This window comes from Convolutriloba macropyga, unplaced genomic scaffold (assembly GCF_964194025.1).
Source record: "Convolutriloba macropyga unplaced genomic scaffold, txConMacr16.3 SCAFFOLD_1971, whole genome shotgun sequence".
NCBI classification, from domain to species: Eukaryota; Metazoa; Xenacoelomorpha; order Acoela; family Convolutidae; genus Convolutriloba; species Convolutriloba macropyga.
The window spans coordinates 12,318-31,396 of record NW_027453060.1 but is presented as its reverse complement, the minus strand read 5'-3'; the positions used below and the strand labels follow the sequence as shown (position 1 = coordinate 31,396).

General features: G+C 35.6%; 1 protein-coding gene across 1 annotated transcript; it reads right to left on the bottom strand.

The window, feature by feature from the left end:
* Positions 1-549: 549 nt before the first annotated feature.
* On the bottom strand, positions 550-18,071 carry LOC142358014 (uncharacterized). The gene is made up of 3 exons (XM_075409487.1): positions 17,997-18,071; positions 16,133-16,335; positions 550-1,174 (listed from the first exon to the last, which is right to left on the bottom strand). The coding sequence occupies exons 2-3, from the start codon at positions 16,317-16,319 to the stop codon at positions 771-773; spliced, it is 591 nt and encodes a 196-aa protein (XP_075265602.1). The 5' UTR covers positions 16,320-16,335; positions 17,997-18,071; the 3' UTR covers positions 550-770.
* Positions 18,072-19,079: the final 1,008 nt, after the last annotated feature.

The following is a 19,079-nucleotide window of genomic DNA, read 5'->3' as shown; positions in this document are numbered from 1 at the left end:
CCAAATTTCATATTCATCAGAACAATTTTTGCTATTGTAGACCTCTCTCCCGCTTCATTGTATTGCAATCCACTCCATTTTCTGCTTCCCCTTCCGCAATATTTTTTTCACAGCAGTCTTCTTCGGAGAAATTATGACATGGAGCCAATTTAAAATTCAATATAATTTGCGCCGCAAAAAGATTCGGAAAAATTTCCTTACGCTGTAGGATCGCAAGTAGATGCGTCATTCCTGTAAAATTTGAATGAATTTACATAATCCATGAGATTAGACCCTCGTTTCAGTTATGGCATGTTTTTCATAATGAAGGGAAGGCAAATTTTGAATCACTATTGGAAAGTCTATGCACTGCATTGCGCGGCTTCTGGCATTGATCTTTATTTATTGGAATGTATAACAGTGGAATCCTTGCACCAGCTTTCCAAATTTTTAGTCCTCTGATTTGACACTACAGTGAAAATCTATATGCAATTTTGTATATCATTCTGGGAAAAATTGTATTGAATACATAGTTAGAAGGCCAGATGGGCAAATACAAAATAGTTAATATCAGTAAAGATTATTGTTTACTCAACTTATATAAACAATCAAATAGTAATTGCAACCTTTCATCTCTGTAACAATTTATTATAACTATTTCAACCTGTAATATACTCAATAAGCACCTGCTTATGTAATTCTTTCCTCTAAAAGTGTTTTTAGCTTTTTCCGCAGAAGGAACAAGTCTTTTTTGAATTATTTGGAATTAATTCTGATGTCATTGTCATCGCTCATTGTAAAAGCAGTCCGATGATAACATACATAACCAGGTACACGAAAATGACCGTTTGGATGCATCCAAGAGGATTCCCACCCGGAGGAGTTGCCTTATTTTCATCACTTCCAGGCCACTCAGCTGCTGGATTGTCCACAGCGTAGCAGGTACTGTGATAGTTTCCATGCTCATACTTCTTAGCTCCACCTTGTGCACATTCTTTCCATTCTTCACACTCGGAGGTACAATTTTTGTTATTGTAGATCAGATGTTTCTTGTAGTCCACACAGTTCTTTGATTTCGCTTTATTTACAATTTTTTCACAGCAGCTACTATACGCGTGTGTACGACCTTTCTTGTCACCCTTCTCGTTGAATAGCATGTCTTTTGCCCAGCAGTGACACATATCGGCAATATCTCCTGCAAAAATAACTCTTTGTCAAAAAATCACCATCCATCACAATCCGTATCACCACGAATTACAGTTTATAATAGGCCATTTAATATTAAGAGATTTCTTTACTTTTACGGGCTTGATATCTAGCCTATAGCTAAGCCTTGATAATAATTTATTCCAGACAGATAAAGTCGAGAAGAACAAGCATAAAAGAAAAGGTGACGGTACTGACCATATCAGTATATTAAATCAAACCGGATGCAGGTTATGAAACTAATGCTACATGAACTACAAATACTGCACGACTATTTGAGAAAAAACCAGCTTTCACATACGACTGACTATGTACTAGAGCATTTTGGGGACTTTTCATCTGCGCGCTGTTCGTCAAATTTTTCAACGAATTTGTCAAAATCTTTGAAATTTTTATTTTCTAGTGCCGGAGATTTGGTTTCTTGTGATTAGTCGCTATTTTTGTTTTCTGTAGATGCACAAAATTTCATGAGCAAAACCAATTAGCGTTTCAATTTCAAAAACAGTAAAACTTGTCAACAAAACATGCAAAAAACAAAGAGGCTCGGTATTGTGCGTTTTCACATTAAGTTTCGACACCGTTCATCTATATTTTTTACTTAATTGTCTACCAAATAAGGAAGAGATAAAAAGATAATATATCAACATATCGTTCAACAAACTTCTAAGCGAATAAAACAATTTTTCTTAGAGGGCTTATGAGACCTGTGACAAACATGAAATGACTACCAGAAAAGACGGCGAAAAAGATAAAAAAATTACAAATATTAATTACGTTCAGAAAACTTTGTCCATTTCCTGAAAACCATAAATAACCAAATCAACTAGCCGTTTCAATTTCAAAAACAGTAAAACTTGTGGACAAAACATGCGAAAAACAAGAATGCTCGGAATGTGCGTTTGCACATTAGGTTCGACCCTGTTCATCTACATCTTTCACTTAATTGTCTACAAAATAAGGAAGAGATAAAAAACATATCAACATATCGTTCAACAAACTACTAAACGAATAAAACAATCTATCTTAGAGGGCTTATGAGACCTGTGACAAACATTTAATGACTACTTTAAAAGACGGCAAAAAAGATCAAAAAATTATGAATTTTAATTACGACCAAAACACGTTAGCCTAGCTAGGCCTTGATAAAAACTTATTCCAGACAGATAAAGTCGAAAAGAACTAGCAAAAAAGAAAAAGTGTTGGTACTGACCATATCAGTATATTAAATCCAACCGGATGCAGGTTGTAAAACTAATGCCACATGAAGTACCAATACTGCAAGAGCATTTGAGTAAATATCAGCCTTCACAAACAACTGAATATGTACTAAAGCATTTTGGGGACTTTTCATCTACCCGCTGTTTGACAAATTTGTCAATGCATTTGTCAAAATCTTTGAAATTTTTATTTCCCAGTGCCGGAGATTTGATTTCCTGTGATTAGTCGCTATTTCTGTTTTCTGTAGATGCACACAATTTCATGAGCAAAACCAACAAGCGTTTCAATTTCAAAAACAGTAAAACTTGTGGTCAAAACATGCGAAAAACAAGAGCCTCGGTAATGTGCGTTTGCACAATAAGTTTCGACCCCGTTCATCTACATTTTTCCCTCATTGTCTACCAAAAAAGGAACAGATAAAAAAAATATATCAACATATCGTTTAACAAACTACTGAGCGAACAAAACAATCTGTCTTAGAGGGCTTATGAGACCTGTGACAAACATGAAATGACTATCAAAAAAGACGGGGATAAAGATAAAATATTTACAAATAATAATTACGACCAAAACAATTTGGCCTAGCTAGGCCTTGATAAAAATTTATTCCAGACAGATAAAGTCGAAAAGAACTAGCAGAAAGGAAAAGGTGACGGTACTGACCATTTCAGTATATTAAAGCAAACCGGATGCGGGTTATGAAACTAATGCTACATGAACTACAAACACTGCACGACTATTTGAGAAAAAACCAGCTTTCACATACGACTGACTATGTACTAATCATTTTGGGGACTTTTCATCTGCGCGCTGTTCGTCAAATTTGTCAACGCGTTTGTCAAAATCTTTGAAATTTTTATTTTCCATTGCCGGAGATTTGGTTTCCTGTGATTAGTCGCTATTTTTGTTTTCTGTAGATGCACAAGATTTCATGAGCAAAACCAATTAGCGTTTCAATTTCAGAAACAGTAAAACTTGTCAACAAAACATGCAAAAAACAAAGAGGCTCGGTATTGTGCTTTTTCACATTAAGTTTCGACACCGTTCATCTATATTTTTTACTTAATTGTCTACCAAATAAGGAAGAGATAAAAAGATAATATATCAACATATCGTTCAACAAACTTCTAAGCGAATAAAACAATTTTTCTTAGAGGGCTTATGAGACCTGTGACAAACATGAAATGACTACCAGAAAAGACGGCGAAAAAGGTAAAAAAAATTACAAATATTAATTACGTTCAGAAAACTTTGTCCATTTCCTGAAAACCATAAATAACCAAATCAACTAGCCGTTTCAATTTCAAAAACAGTAAAACTTGTGGACAAAACATGCGAAAAACAGGAATGCTCGGAATGTGCGTTTGCACACTTGGTTCGACCCTGTTCATCTACATCTTTCACTTAATTGTCTACAAAATAAGGAAGAGATAAAAAACATATCAACATATCGTTCAACAAACTACTAAACGAATAAAACAATCTATCTTAGAGGGCTTATGAGACCTGTGACAAACATTTAATGACTACTTTAAAAGACGGCAAAAAAGATCAAAAAATTGCAAATTTTAATTTTAACCAAAATTCGTTAGCCTCGCCAGGCCTTGATAAAAATTTTTTCCAGACAATTAAAGTCCAAAAGATCAAGCAAAAAGAAATGGTGTCGGTACTGAACAACATCAGTATATTAAATCCAACCGGATGCAGGTTGTAAAACTAATGCCACATGAAGTACCAATACTGCAAGAGCATTTGAGTAAATATCAGCCTTCACAAACAACTGAATATGTACTAAACATTTTGAGGACTTTGCATCTGCGCGCTGTTTGTCAAATTTCTCAACACATTTGTCAAAATCTTTGACAATTTTATTTCCCAGTGCCTGAGATTTGATTTCCTGTGATTAGTTGGTATATTTGTTTTCTGTAGATGCAAAAGATTTCATGAGCAAAACCAACCAGCGTTTCAATTTCAAAAACAGAAAAAATTCTGGACAAAACATGCGAAAAACAAGGAGGCTCGTTAATGTGCGTTTGCCCCATTTATCTACAATTTTCATTAATTTTCTACCAGATAAAGAAGAGATAAAAAAATATATCAACATATCGTTCAACAAACTACTAAGCGAATAAAACAATCCATCTTAGAGACCTGTGACAAACATGAAATGACTACCAGAAAAGTCGGCGATAAAGATCAAAAAATTATGAATTTTAATTACAACCAAAACACGTTAGCCTAGCTAGGCCTTGATAAAAACTTATTCCAGACAGATAAAGTCGAAAAGAGCTAGCAAAAAAGAAAAGGTGACGGTACTGACCATATCAGAATATTAAATCAAAAAGGATGCAGGTTATGAAACTAATGCTACATGAACTACAAATACTGCACGACTATTTGAGAAAAAACCAGCTTTCACATACGACTGACTATGTACTAGAGCATTTTGAGGACTTTTCATCTGCGCGCTGTTCGTCAAATTTTTCAACGAATTTGTCAAAATCTTTGAAATTTTTATTTTCTAGTTCCGGAGATTTGGTTTCTTGTGATTAGTCGCTATTTTTGTTTTCTGTAGATGCACAAAATTTCATGAGCAAAACCAATTAGCGTTTCAATTTCAAAATTAGTAAAACTTGTCAACAAAACATGCGAAAAACAAAGAGGCGCCGTTTTGTGCGTTTGCACATTAAATTTCGACACCGTTAATCTATATTTTTTACTTAATTGTCTACCAAATAAGGAAGAGATAAAAAAAATAATATATCAATATATCGTTCAACAAACTTCTAAGCGAATAAAACAATCTTTCTTAGAGGGCTTATGAGACCTTTGACAAACATGAAATGACTACCAGAAAAGACGGCGAAAAAGATAAAAAAAATTACAAATATTAATTACGTTCAGAAAACTTTGTCCATTTCCTGAAAACCATAAATAACCAAATCAACTAGCCGTTTCAATTTCAAAAACAGTAAAACTTGTCAACAAAACATGCAAAAAACAAAGAGGCTCGGTATTGTGCGTTTTCACATTAAGTTTCGACACCGTTCATCTATATTTTTTACTTAATTGTCTACCAAATAAGGAAGAGATAAAAAGATAATATATCAACATATCGTTCAACAAACTTCTAAGCGAATAAAACAATTTTTCTTAGAGGGCTTATGAGACCTGTGACAAACATGAAATGACTACCAGAAAAGACGGCGAAAAAGATAAAAAAATTACAAATATTAATTACGTTCAGAAAACTTTGTCCATTTCCTGAAAACCATAAATAACCAAATCAACTAGCCGTTTCAATTTCAAAAACAGTAAAACTTGTGGACAAAACATGCGAAAAACAAGAATGCTCGGAATGTGCGTTTGCACATTAGGTTCGAGCCTGTTCATCTACATCTTTCACTTAATTGTCTACAAAATAAGGAAGAGATAAAAAACATATCAACATATCGTTCAACAAACTACTAAACGAATAAAACAATCTATCTTAGAGGGCTTATGAGACCTGTGACAAACATTTAATGACTACTTTAAAAGACGGCAAAAAAGATAAAAAAATTGCAAATATTAATTTTAACCAAAATTCGTTAGCCTCGCCAGGCCTTGATAAAAATTTTTTCCAGACAATTAAAGTTCAAAAGATCAAGCAAAAAGAAATGGTGTCGGTACTGAACAAAATCAGTATATTAAATCCAACCGGATGCAGGTTGTAAAACTAATGCCACATGAAGTACCAATACTGCAAGAGCATTTGAGTAAATATCAGCCTTCACAAACAACTGAATATGTACTAAAGCATTTTGAGGACTTTGCATCTGCGCGCTGTTTGTCAAATTTCTCAACACATTTGTCAAAATCTTTGACAATTTTATTTCCCAGTGCCTGAGATTTGATTTCCTGTGATTAGTTGGTATATTTGTTTTCTGTAGATGGAAAATATTTCATGAGCAAAACCAACCAGCGTTTCAATTTCAAAAACAGAAAAAAATCTGGACAAAACATGCGAAAAACAAGGAGGCTCGTTAATGTGCGTTTGCCCCGTTTATCTACAATTTTCATTAATTTTCTACCAAATAAAGAAGAGATAAAAAAAATATATCAACATATCGTTCAACAAACTACTAAGCGAATAAAACAATCCGTCTTAGAGACCTGTGACAAACATGAAATGACTACCAGAAAAGTCGGCGATAAAGATCAAAAAATTATGAATTTTAATTACGACCAAAACACGTTGTCAATTTCCTGATAACCATGATTAACCAAATCAAAATGGCATCAGATGAAAATTAAACTACAAAGTTGACAAGAAATGAGCAAAAGGGCAAATTTTAAATAAAAAGTTTTTTTGAAATGAATCAATTGCAAATTTATTAGAAACAGTAAGCATCAAATGAAATCAATGAGAAATTGTTTTATACCTTCATAGAGGGCGATTTAGACCGTTCATTATCCAGGATATGTCATACGACTGCAAAAAAACGACAAAAGCAGGCAAAAACGAAGAATTTGCAGAAAAAAATGCAAGAAAAATTTTGTGCTAAAACGATGTCTCAGTCAATTGAACATCAAACTGTTCACTAAGAAGTTTATCATTTTTTGGTTGCTTTTTTCTCAAAAAGCGATATTTGTGATTCAGATGACTCCCATTATGGTGATACTGTGAAAAATGAGCTAAAACCAAAAAAAACTGCGAAAACGCTAAAATCAGAAAAATTTTTTAAGAAAACGGATTGTATCAAGAAGAAAGACCATTTGAGGACAATAAAAACGCTATACAGATTCAATTGAAGTGCAATAGATAAAGCATGTTACTTGGCTATGCATATGCTAAGCTACAAGTTAACAGAAATAAGATTGGCAAATCTCAAAAATCTATGATCTTTTTCTAAACATAAAACTCCGATTATAAGGGTAGAAAATTTATTTTTTAACTTCTGGGAAAACTATTAGCGCCTGTTATTAGTGGGACTAAATCATAAGTCTATAATAGAACACAAACACAGTGTTCAAGCCATTAAATTTAACAAAGATTAACCACGAGGACATAAAATCTTCTTTTGAGTCTCCTTTGATTTCCATAGCGCCTTTTTGTATGACGAATATTACAAAATGGGAGCAAAAAGAAGCGGATATTTTGAAAAGTATCTAAATTTCTCAAAATTCTTCCTAAAAAAATTGTCTAAACCTTGAAGACATCAGTCAAAACGTTTAAACAACAGAACATTTAATGTTTGTTTCAACAAAATAAAAAACGACCTCTCAATAATGAGTCAAAGTTACGAAATTGATGCAAAACTTTGAAATACTGAAATTAAACGCAAACCAGAACAAAAAGGATGAGTTGAAGAATACTATCTTTCTTTTTTTAAAGACTTGAATTGAAAGTCCATAAAATCAATAGCTATATACCAAAATCAGTTATCAAGTTGTTTTTGTCTATAGTTTGCCACTGAGACCTTTAATTACCAAAAATTTGGCATACAACAACAAAAAAACAAATGGGGGCAAAAAAGAAAAAAAATTCTGCCAAACTCTGCACGAGAACGGTGTCGCAGCCCCTAAAACCAAATGTTATGAAGATATTAAATATGTTTATTTCCAAATTTATTAAAGTTTTTCGCATTTAGAGGATAAGTAATGTGACAATTTACCATAGAAACAAAAACAAAAGCAAAAATAGGCAATTATGTAAAAAAATCAGAAAACTTTGTATGAAAACTCGTAGTACCATAAACAAGAAAACGTTCTGTTAATACAATTCGCCTCAAAATGAGTTTGTAGTTTACAAGGAAGAAAGTTTGAACTGTATTTATTGAAAATAAGCAAAGGTTGTCTAAATAATCTAAAGTTCAAAAGCTCACTAAAATTTCTTTAAAACAATAATATTCAACTACATAGGAGACATTTAGTAACAACCGAATGCATGATAAATGACTAACACCTCTTGAGGAAGCCATTTGGATCTTTGAATGGTTAGACTTAGTAATCAGACCGCAAAAACAATAAGTGAAGGCAAAATAGGAAAATTCAGTTAAAGTTTACGAAAACTCTTCCTCAAAGCCATAAAACCCTTAGGTTCTCTGAAAACAAACTGTATCTAAATTTGGCTTCCAGTTTAAGTAAATGGGATCTGTCATTAATTGAGTCGTGAATTAAAAAAAATTTCAGTGATTAACATTGAAAAACCAAAAGGAAAAAGTTTCGAGAAAAGGTAGTAACAAAAAAATAATAAAAAATTTCTGATTGTAAGAATCCATGATATAATGAGATCTTTCCCTTAATTGCCGCGCCGCGCCCAACAAACCGCACAAGTGATCCAAGTGTTTGCGAATTAGATCAATTGTTAGGTGAAATTCTTCAAATAAAAAACAACTGTGCATTTTGTAAAATTATCTAGTTAAATCTGCAAAAAACATTAAAATTTAAATTCCAGAAGACTTTCATAGGGCGGCTAGTTTAAACTAGCGCTCTTTTTGAGACGAGGAAGTCTATGTCAAGGTTTCTAGGTCACAATGACTGACAAAGTGGATGAAAAACTCATATTTTGTGCCATTTTTGATAAAAAAGTTCGAATCTTGAAATTTTTTATCAAAACTTCTAGCCAAAAAAACTTCAATCAAACAGTTCAGCAAGGTTCTTCCATCTCTAACGATAAGAACAACACTTTACTATTAAAATTTTAATTTTTTAAAATTTATATTAGCAAAATTGCGCCAAATTTTATGAAAAATGTGAAAAAAAACTGTCGAAAATTCACAAAAAATTAAACCTCGATAACTCCCTGTAAAAAAATACGAAAAAAATTAATTCCATATTCATGGTTGTCCGTGCTTCTTAATGATACCACTCACAACTCTCTACGATGTTTCAATTTGGAACAATGATGTCGGAACAATTAATTTCATAAGGAAAATTAATTGTCAATGACCAGATGTATTGCGATTTTCTTTGGCTAAGAGGAAATAATTATCCTTAAACATCGTCATTCAATCAGCAATCAATTAAACGGGCTTAGTTGCTTTGATTTCAAACAGATATATTATTTGATATTTGTAACGATAGATCTTTACGCCCATATATTTGTTCATAATCCTTTCTTAAGTTCAAAACGTTGAAAATTTTTGATATGTCACACCTGTTCAATTTTTAAAGTGCACGAAAACTTTTTATGGTCCAGTGTGAAGATTTGATTTTAGTCCACATACGTCCGCAAAGGTACACTTTTACAAGTTTTTGCTTTTTGTGGACGTATGTGACGTTCTTTCGTCACAATTATCCAGGTTTTGACTAAAACGTGAATTCTGGATAAATAGTAAAGATGAGACCGAATTATAAAACTCCAAAGCAAATTTAGGCATTTAACCTAAGCAATATTCAAAATTTCTACAATTTTGAGCTTGATTTACGTTTATACTTCAGTCTAAATTGAAGAGTTTATGCTTCAGGTCTAAAGATTTAGGCGTATTACATGCTCAAGTTGTTTTTGCAATTGGGTTACAATTAGCTACAATTTGTAAACTTTTTATACAATATGAATTCACCCCTGTATCATTTAACCTCTCTATCTTTTAACCCCTCTATCTTTTAACCTCTCTATCTTTTAACCCCTCTATTTTTTAAACCCTCTACCTTTTAAACCCTCTATCTCTTAACCCCTCTATTTTTAACCCTCTATCTTTTAACCCCTCTATCTTTTAACCCCTCTATCTTTTAACCCCTCTATCTTTTAACCCCTCTACCTTTTAATCCCTCTATCTTTTAACCCCTCTATCTTTTAAACCCTCTATCTTTTTACCCCTCTTTCTTTTAACCTCTCTATCTTTTAACCCCTCTATCTTTTAACCCCTCTATCTTTTAACCCCTCTATCTTTTAACTCCTCTATCTTTTAACCCCTCTATCTTTTAATCCCTCTATCTTTTAACCCCTCTATCTTTTAACCCCTCTATCTTTTAACCCCTCTATCTTTTAAGTCCTCTACCTTTTAACCCCTCTATCTTTTAACCCCTCTATCTTTTAACCCCTCTATCTTTTAACTCCTCTATGTTTTAACCCCTCTGTCTTTTAACCCCTCTATCTTTCAACCCCTCTATCTTTTAACCCCTCTACCTTTTAACCCCTCTATCTTTTAACCCCTCTATCTTTAAACCCCTCTATCTTTTAACCCCTCTATCCTTTAACCCCTCTATCTTTTAACCCCTCTATCTTTTAACCCCTCTACCTTTTAATCCCTCTATCTTTTAACCCCTCTATCTTTTAACCCCTCTATTTTTTAAACCCTCTACCTTTTAAACCCTCTATCTCTTAACCCCTCTATTTTTAACCCTCTATCTTTTAACCCCTCTATCTTTTAACCCCTCTATCTTTTAACCCCTCTATCTTTTAACCCCTCTACCTTTTAATCCCTCTATCTTTTAACCCCTCTATCTTTTAAACCCTCTATCTTTTTACCCCTCTTTCTTTTAACCTCTCTATCTTTTAACCCCTCTATCTTTTAACCCCTCTATCTTTTAACCCCTCTATCTTTTAACTCCTCTATCTTTTAACCCCTCTATCTTTTAATCCCTCTATCTTTTAACCCCTCTATCTTTTAACCCCTCTATCTTTTAACCCCTCTATCTTTTAAGTCCTCTACCTTTTAACCCCTCTATCTTTTAACCCCTCTATCTTTTAACCCCTCTATCTTTTAACCCCTCTATCTTTTAACCCCTCTATCTTTTAAGTCCTCTACCTTTTAACCCCTCTATCTTTTAACCCCTCTATCTTTTAACCCCTCTATCTTTTAACTCCTCTATGTTTTAACCCCTCTGTCTTTTAACCCCTCTATCTTTCAACCCCTCTATCTTTTAACCCCTCTACCTTTTAACCCCTCTATCTTTTAACCCCTCTATCTTTAAACCCCTCTATCTTTTAACCCCTCTATCCTTTAACCCCTCTATCCTTTAACCCCTCTATCTTTTAACCTCTCTATCTTTTAACCCCTCTATCTTTTAACCTCTCTATCTTTTAACCCCTCTATTTTTTAAACCCTCTACCTTTTAAACCCTCTATCTCTTAACCCCTCTATTTTTAACCCTCTATCTTTTAACCCCTCTATCTTTTAACCCCTCTATCTTTTAACCCCTCTATCTTTTAACCCCTCTACCTTTTAATCCCTCTATCTTTTAACCCCTCTATCTTTTAAACCCTCTATCTTTTTACCCCTCTTTCTTTTAACCTCTCTATCTTTTAACCCCTCTATCTTTTAACCCCTCTATCTTTTAACCCCTCTATCTTTTAACTCCTCTATCTTTTAACCCCTCTATCTTTTAATCCCTCTATCTTTTAACCCCTCTATCTTTTAACCCCTCTATCTTTTAACCCCTCTATCTTTTAAGTCCTCTACCTTTTAACCCCTCTATCTTTTAACCCCTCTATCTTTTAACCCCTCTATCTTTTAACTCCTCTATGTTTTAACCCCTCTGTCTTTTAACCCCTCTATCTTTCAACCCCTCTATCTTTTAACCCCTCTACCTTTTAACCCCTCTATCTTTTAACCCCTCTATCTTTAAACCCCTCTATCTTTTAACCCCTCTATCCTTTAACCCCTCTATCTCTTAAACTCTCTACCTTTTAATCCCTCTATCTTTTAACCCCTCTATCTTTTAACCCCTCTATCTTTTAACCCCTCTATCTTTTAACCCCTCTATCTTTCAACCCCTCTAACCTTTAACCCCTCTATCTTTTAACCCCTCTATCTTTTAACCCCTCTATCTTTTAACCCCTCTATCTTTTAACCCCTCTACCTTTTAAATCCTCTTTCTTTTAACCCCTCTATCTTTTAACCCCTCTATCTTTGAACCCCTCTATCTTTTAACCCCTCTACTGTTTAACCCCTCTATCTTTTAACCCCTCTATCTATTAACCCCTCTATTTTTTAACCCCTCTATCTTTTAAACCCTCAGCCTTTTAACCCCTCTATCTTTTAACCCCTCTATCTTTTAACCCCTCTATCTTTTAACCCCTCTATCTTTTAACCCCTCTATATTTTTAACCCCTCTATCTTTTAAGCCCTCTAACTTTTAACCCCTCTATCTTTTAACCCCTCTATCTTTTAACACCTTTATATTTTAAACCCTCTATCTTTTAACCCCTCTATCTTTTAACCCCTCTACCTTTTAACCCCTCTATCTTTTAACCCCTACATCTTTTAACCCCTCTATCTTTTAACCCCTCTATCTTTTAACCCCTCTACCTTTTAACCCCTCTATCTTTTCACCCCTCTATCTTTTAACCCCTCTATCTTTTAAACCCTTTATCTTTTAACCCTCTATCTTTTAACCCCTCTCTCTTTTAACCGCTCTGTCTTTTAACCCCTCTATCTTCTAACCCCTCTAACTTTTAACCCCTCTATCTTTTAACCCCTCTATCTTTTAACCCCTCTATCTTTTAACCCCTCTATCTTTTATCCCCTCTAGCTTTCAACCTCTCTATCTTTTAACTCCTCTATCTTTTAACCCCTCTATCTTTTAACCCCTCTATCTTTTAAACCCTCTATCTTTTAACCCCTCCACCTTTTAGCCCTCTATCTTTTAACCCCTCTATCTTTTAACCCCTCTATCTTTTAACTCCTCTATCTTTTAACCCCTCTATCTTTTAACCCCTCTATCTTTTAATCCCTCTATCTTTTAACCCCTCTATCTTTTAACCCCTCTATCTTTTAACACCTCTATCTTTTAACCCCTCTATCTTTTAATCCCTCTATCTTTTAACCCCTCTATCTTTTAACCCCTCAATCGTTTAAACTCTCTATCTTTTAACCCCTCTATCTTTTAACCCCTCTATCTTTTAACCCTCTCTCTTTTAACCTCTCTACCTTTTAACCCCTCTATCTTTTAACCCCTGTATTTTTTAACCTCTCTATCTTTTCACCCCTCTATCTTTTAACCCCTCTATCTTTTAACCCCTCTATCTTTTAACCCCTCTCTTTTAATCCCTCTATCTTTTAACCCCTCTATCTTTTAACCCCTCTATCTTTTAACCCCTCTATCTTTTAACCCCTCTATCTTTTAATCCCTCTATCTTTTAACCCCTCTATCTTTTAACCCCTCTATCGTTTAAAATCTCTATCTTTTAACCCCTCTATCTTTTAACTCTTCTATCTTTTGACCCCTCTAAGTTTTAACCCCTCTATCTTTTAACCCCTTTGTCTTTTAATCCCTCTATCTTTTAACCTCTCTACCTTTTAACCCCTCTATCTTTTAACCCCTCTATCTTTTAACCCCTCTATCTTTTAACCCCTCTATCTTTCAACCCCTGTCTTTTAACCCCTCTATCTTTTAACCCCTCTATCTTTTAACCCCTCTATTTTTTCACCCCTCTATCTTTTAACCCCTGTCTTTTAACCCCTCTATCTTTTAACCCCTCTATCTTTTAACCCCTCTAACCTTTAACCCTTCTATCTTTTTAACCCCTCTATCTTTTAACGCCTCTATCTTTTAACCGCTCTATCTTTTAACCCCTCTATCTTTTAACCCCTCTAACTTTAACCCCTCTATCTTTTAATTCCTCTATCTTTTAACCCCTCTATCTTTTAACCCCTCTATCTTTTAAGCCCTCTACCTTTTAACCTCTCTATCTTTTAACCCTCTATCTTTTAACCCCTCTATCTTTTAACCCCTCTATCTTTTAACCCCTCTATCTTTTAAACCCTCTACCTTTTAACCCCTCTATCTTTCAACCCCTCTATTTTTTAACCCCTCTATCTTTTAACCCCTCTATCTTTTAACCCCTCTATCTTTTAACCCCTCTATCTTTTAACCCCTCTAACTTTTAACCCCTCTATCTTTTAACCCCTCTATCTTTTAACCCCTCTATCTTTTAACCCCTCTATCTTTTAACCCCTCTATCTTTTAACCCCTCTACCTTTTCACCCCTCTATCTTTTAACCCCTCTATCTTTTAACCCCTCTATCTTTTAACTCCTCTATCTTTTAACGCCTCTACCTCTTAACCCCTCTATCTTTTAACCCCTGTATCTTTTTACCCCTCTATCTTTTAACCCCTCTTTCTTTTAACCCCTCTATCTTTTAACCCTCTATCTTTTAAAACCTTTATCTTTTATCCCCTCTATCTTTTAACCCCTCTATCTTTTAACCCCTCTATCTTTTAACCCCTCTATCTTTTAACCCCTCTATCTTTTAACACCTCTATCTTTTAACCCCTCTATCTTTTAACCCCTCTATCATTTCAGCCAGGATTTTAATCTTTCTATACAATAAGGGGATCTATTCTGTTTTGGCCCCCAGCTTAGTGAGCTTATATTTTTTACGCCCCTCAAGCGCACGTGCTATTTTGTTACATGGTAATGTGCTATATAAACATAAAATTTGTAACTGAGGGGCGTAAAAAACACTGGGGGGGGTCGAAACAGAATAGATCCCAATGAGGATTATTAATTTAGCAATATAATTTTTTGGCCATGCCTCGCGGGCCATGGCCATGCCTCAGCGGCCCGTGGGACTTGATATGAAACTATCACAACCAAACTTGGGATTAATTTATCCTTTAATTATGACAAAGCATGCCTTTAATGTCGACTGCTAATTGGCGGGATGAAATGATAGAGGGGTGAAATGGTAGAGGGGTGAAATGATAGAGGCGTTAAATGATAGAGGGGTTAAATGATGTGGTGTTAAAATAAGCGGGGTTTAATGAATCAGGGTAAAAATAAGTAGAACCAAATAACAAATTTCCACGTGTTGCGTAACCATATTCCATCGTGGAAAAAGATTACTAACAATTGAAAATTGTGACAAAGTATTGTCACTCGCTTCAAATTTTATTTAATGTTGCCTTTTCAAACATTGGCCACGTAATGTGTTAAAAGAACTAAGATTTTTTTGCAAAGTATATAGCCTAACGTCTCTTTCTCTATGTTGTTTCTACCTTATTGTCACAAAGAGCAAAACTAAATCCTCAATTTAACAAAAGAAAAGCTGACTTTTTGTGCATTCCAGCACTAGAAAAATTACCTTTAAAACAATTTTAAAACCTAAGTGAGATTTGTGCAAAAGAATAGTCGACTGATGTTGACTATTAAATTTTAGGTGACCATGGTTGATCGATGTTGGATGTTAAAAGATATTGACGCAACTTTGTTTCATCCCTTGACCTTGTAATTAGGGCAGATGAATTACTTTATTATTGCATTACACTACGTCTTGTCATAGGTCCACTAGTGTCCCTACAAGAATCGTGTCCGCATAATAATCAAACACTTAGAAGTACCATGTTCTCTGAGACCGGATTAACCCCCCCCCCCCCCCCCCCTCCAGTTTATTTGGAATATAAATTTTACGTCCCCCAAGCGCACATTTTTCTACAGAGTAACGTGCTATATATGACAACATATAATTTATACGTCGGGGCATAAAAACACTGGGAGGGGGGGGGGGGGTTGGCAGATTCTACAATCTTTCGAGATCCGTTATTTTGAATACCTGCACGCACCCCCCCCCCCCCCCTCCACGTCCTCCAGTTAGTGGGAATATAATGTTACCCCCTCTCCCAGTAATCAAAAACATACCATATTTTTTTTTGGGGGGGGGAATAATTTCTTGCTCGGCTATAATGGGTTAGACCATAAAGCTTTGACGACCCTCAACCACAAGCGCTATCATTTGCATATAATGACGTGCTAAATTGGGGATGGCGGGGGGGGGGGGGGGAGGTGGTATATACGAACTGTCTTTGTTCCATACGCAGACTTCATCATCTGAACTGCTGTCTGAACTGCTGTCACTATCACTGTCATCACGAACTCTTCTCACAAATGACATATCAGACAATCGAGGCGGTGTGATGTTGTGGAGTCCGCCTGAGGCTGTACTGATGATTGGCTTCATGTTACCCGTGGCTGCCATTGGCTTCATGTTGCTCCTTTGACTCCTAGAAAAAAACTTGAATTGACATCTTTTCCGTTATTGACCTACATCCCCCAATACGCTCGAAACGAGCTATTAAAAAGCATATTTAGGTGTTAACCTAACACGTGAGTAAACGATAAACAAAAAATTAATATCAATATTATTTCATATTTAGTACTTTCACCGATAATGACCCCCCAAGCTGAAAAGGAGCGAGCCCTATTAACATGTGATATTTTAATTTGATTTGTTCTGAAACAAATGGGGTTCTTTTCCATTATAGCCCCCAACTTAGTGGTCAGAAAACGTATAGACCCTCATGGTAAACATACCTTAATGGGACCTCACTATAGATTTGTTGGGGGAAGGGGGGAGGCTATAATGGGAAAGACCCCAATTATCAAGGAGTCAATTCAAACGTGGAGCATTCAATGTGTGTGTGTGTGTGTGTGTGTGTGTGTGTGTGTGTGCGTGTGGGGGGGGATACGAAGAAACGAAGAGCAGTTCCGAAAAAATCTTTAGGATCCTTTCCGTTTGTGCGCCCAGTACGTTATGCTCCCCCAGTTACAGATCACGTGTCATTACATGTTAAATCATTATAAAAATGTGGCACGTGCGTCGGAGGGGGGGGGGGGCATTGCAAATAATATGCACCTACTAAGCGGGGGGGGGGGGAGCACAAACTGAAACGATCCAATATTTTTTCTACCTTTGAGAAATGAAGCTGTCCACAAAGTCAAGGATGAAAAATCCTACTGAACAAATAATTATGCCAATAGTATGGGTAATAGGTAATACGTGACTCTGCTTGAAGTCACTGAGAACGTCTGGCTTTTATGGAGAACCGCGTTCCTATTCGAGATATTTAGTCAATTTTTTGAAGTGACTTGTGCAGAGTCACCTAACCTTGGCTTAATTTGCACGTTTTAAATAGACGAAAGATATTTTACTAGTACGTTATGCGCCCCACCCCACCCAACCCCCCCCCCCCCCCCCCGTAACGGAGCACGTGTCATTATATAGTAAATCATTATGCAAAAATATTGCAAGCTCGTCTGGGGGATGCAAATAATATGCAGTCAAATTTACGGGACAAATTGCTTGAATTGGAGAAGCCTGGGAGGAAACACTGCCACGAAGCAAAAGTTGTGACTTCTGATTTAGTCAGGAAAAATAGATCCACTCCTCTTCACCCCCCCCCCCCCCCCCCCCTGGAAAAGATCCGGAAAAAAATTTGACGGCACATCCACTGGGTTTCATTTTTGTCGAGAAAACGCACCCCCACTCTCAATAACTATAACCCTAAAACATGCTCAATTTACCGAATTTGCAAAATTTGCTAGGCTTTTAGACTTTTCTTCCAGTCTATAGATCAAAACTATTACTTATTTACAAACCATGCCAATGTCAAAAAATTTTCGAAAATTATATAAGAACTGCGCTGAAATGCGATTAATTTTTAAAGAATCAGTGCAAAGAAAACCTCCCAGAATATTGCGCTGAAATGTGCTGAAATGCTCTGAAATTTTGTAGGAAACGCGCTGAATTTTTGGCGCATGTCTTACAACGTTCCAGCGCTTAAGAAAGATTTTTGTGCTGAATTCCGTCTCTATCACGCCTAATTATCCCTATTTTAACTACATATAGCATACTGCATACAACAGCAGCACGCTCAACACTTACGCCAGCTGAACTTTTTTTGCTTTGTGTAAGCAGCTTAGTTGGTTAATATCCACCCTCGAGAGCACACGTGTTAAAATAAGATGGAAAAATCGCATCAATCGCATTCTGCATTAACGGAAAAATTGTTGTCGTTGCATTTCTACAACCACTCGGCCTCTCTATTTTAGAAATTGAGCGAATCTTTTCCGTTTGTACCCCCCCCCCCCCCCCCGTACGTTATGCTCCCCCAGTCACATAGCACGTGCTATATCACACAGTAAATAATCATGTAAAAATATGGCACGTGCGTGGGGGTGCAAATAAAATGCACCCACAAAGCTGGGGGGCACAAACGGAAAAGATCCCATTGAGCAATGCCCAAACCATAAGCCAACTCAATATCAGTACGGGGCGCGTCTAATTGCACCTGTTATATCAGTACTATATCACTGCTGAAATGATGTCACTGTTTAAACTCAGCGGTCTAATTGAGTGTCATAGTTACAATGTACAAGTCGAAACAAAAATATTTGCTAACACGTCTTAGTAGAGACGCTGCTGTTAGAAATCCAAGTCTTGACCAACACGTGCAGATTGAGTATCAACTCCCAGTTAAGGAGACCACGGAGTACACTGGCATAATATCATAAAGTTATGGTACCCCAGTGTCATCTACGGATCCATAGGTCATAGTTAAAATATGACCAAATTTTAAAACATTACCAGCTATCTATAGTGTTTACATTACCACCTAACTAATTTTTCTCGTGTGAAAACACACGACCTGCGAATATCACACGAAAAATTGTGTGATACAATACTCACACGAGAAAAAATTGTAACATCCCTCGCGAGAATAATTTAGAGTGTAATGCAAATTTGCGACATTTTTGTTTTTTGTTAATTAAAAACCTAAAAATAAGTTATTTATTTATTTATTTATTAGTTTTTTCCACCATCTTCCTCCTAATGTTGTAATATCGATACATTCATTGCTACTCATTAAAACTCATGGCGTTAGTCGGCTAGAGTGCAACTACAGGACATTTACATATGACATTTTGATGTCATTTAGTCACACAAGCGACGGATCCACGAAAGGCA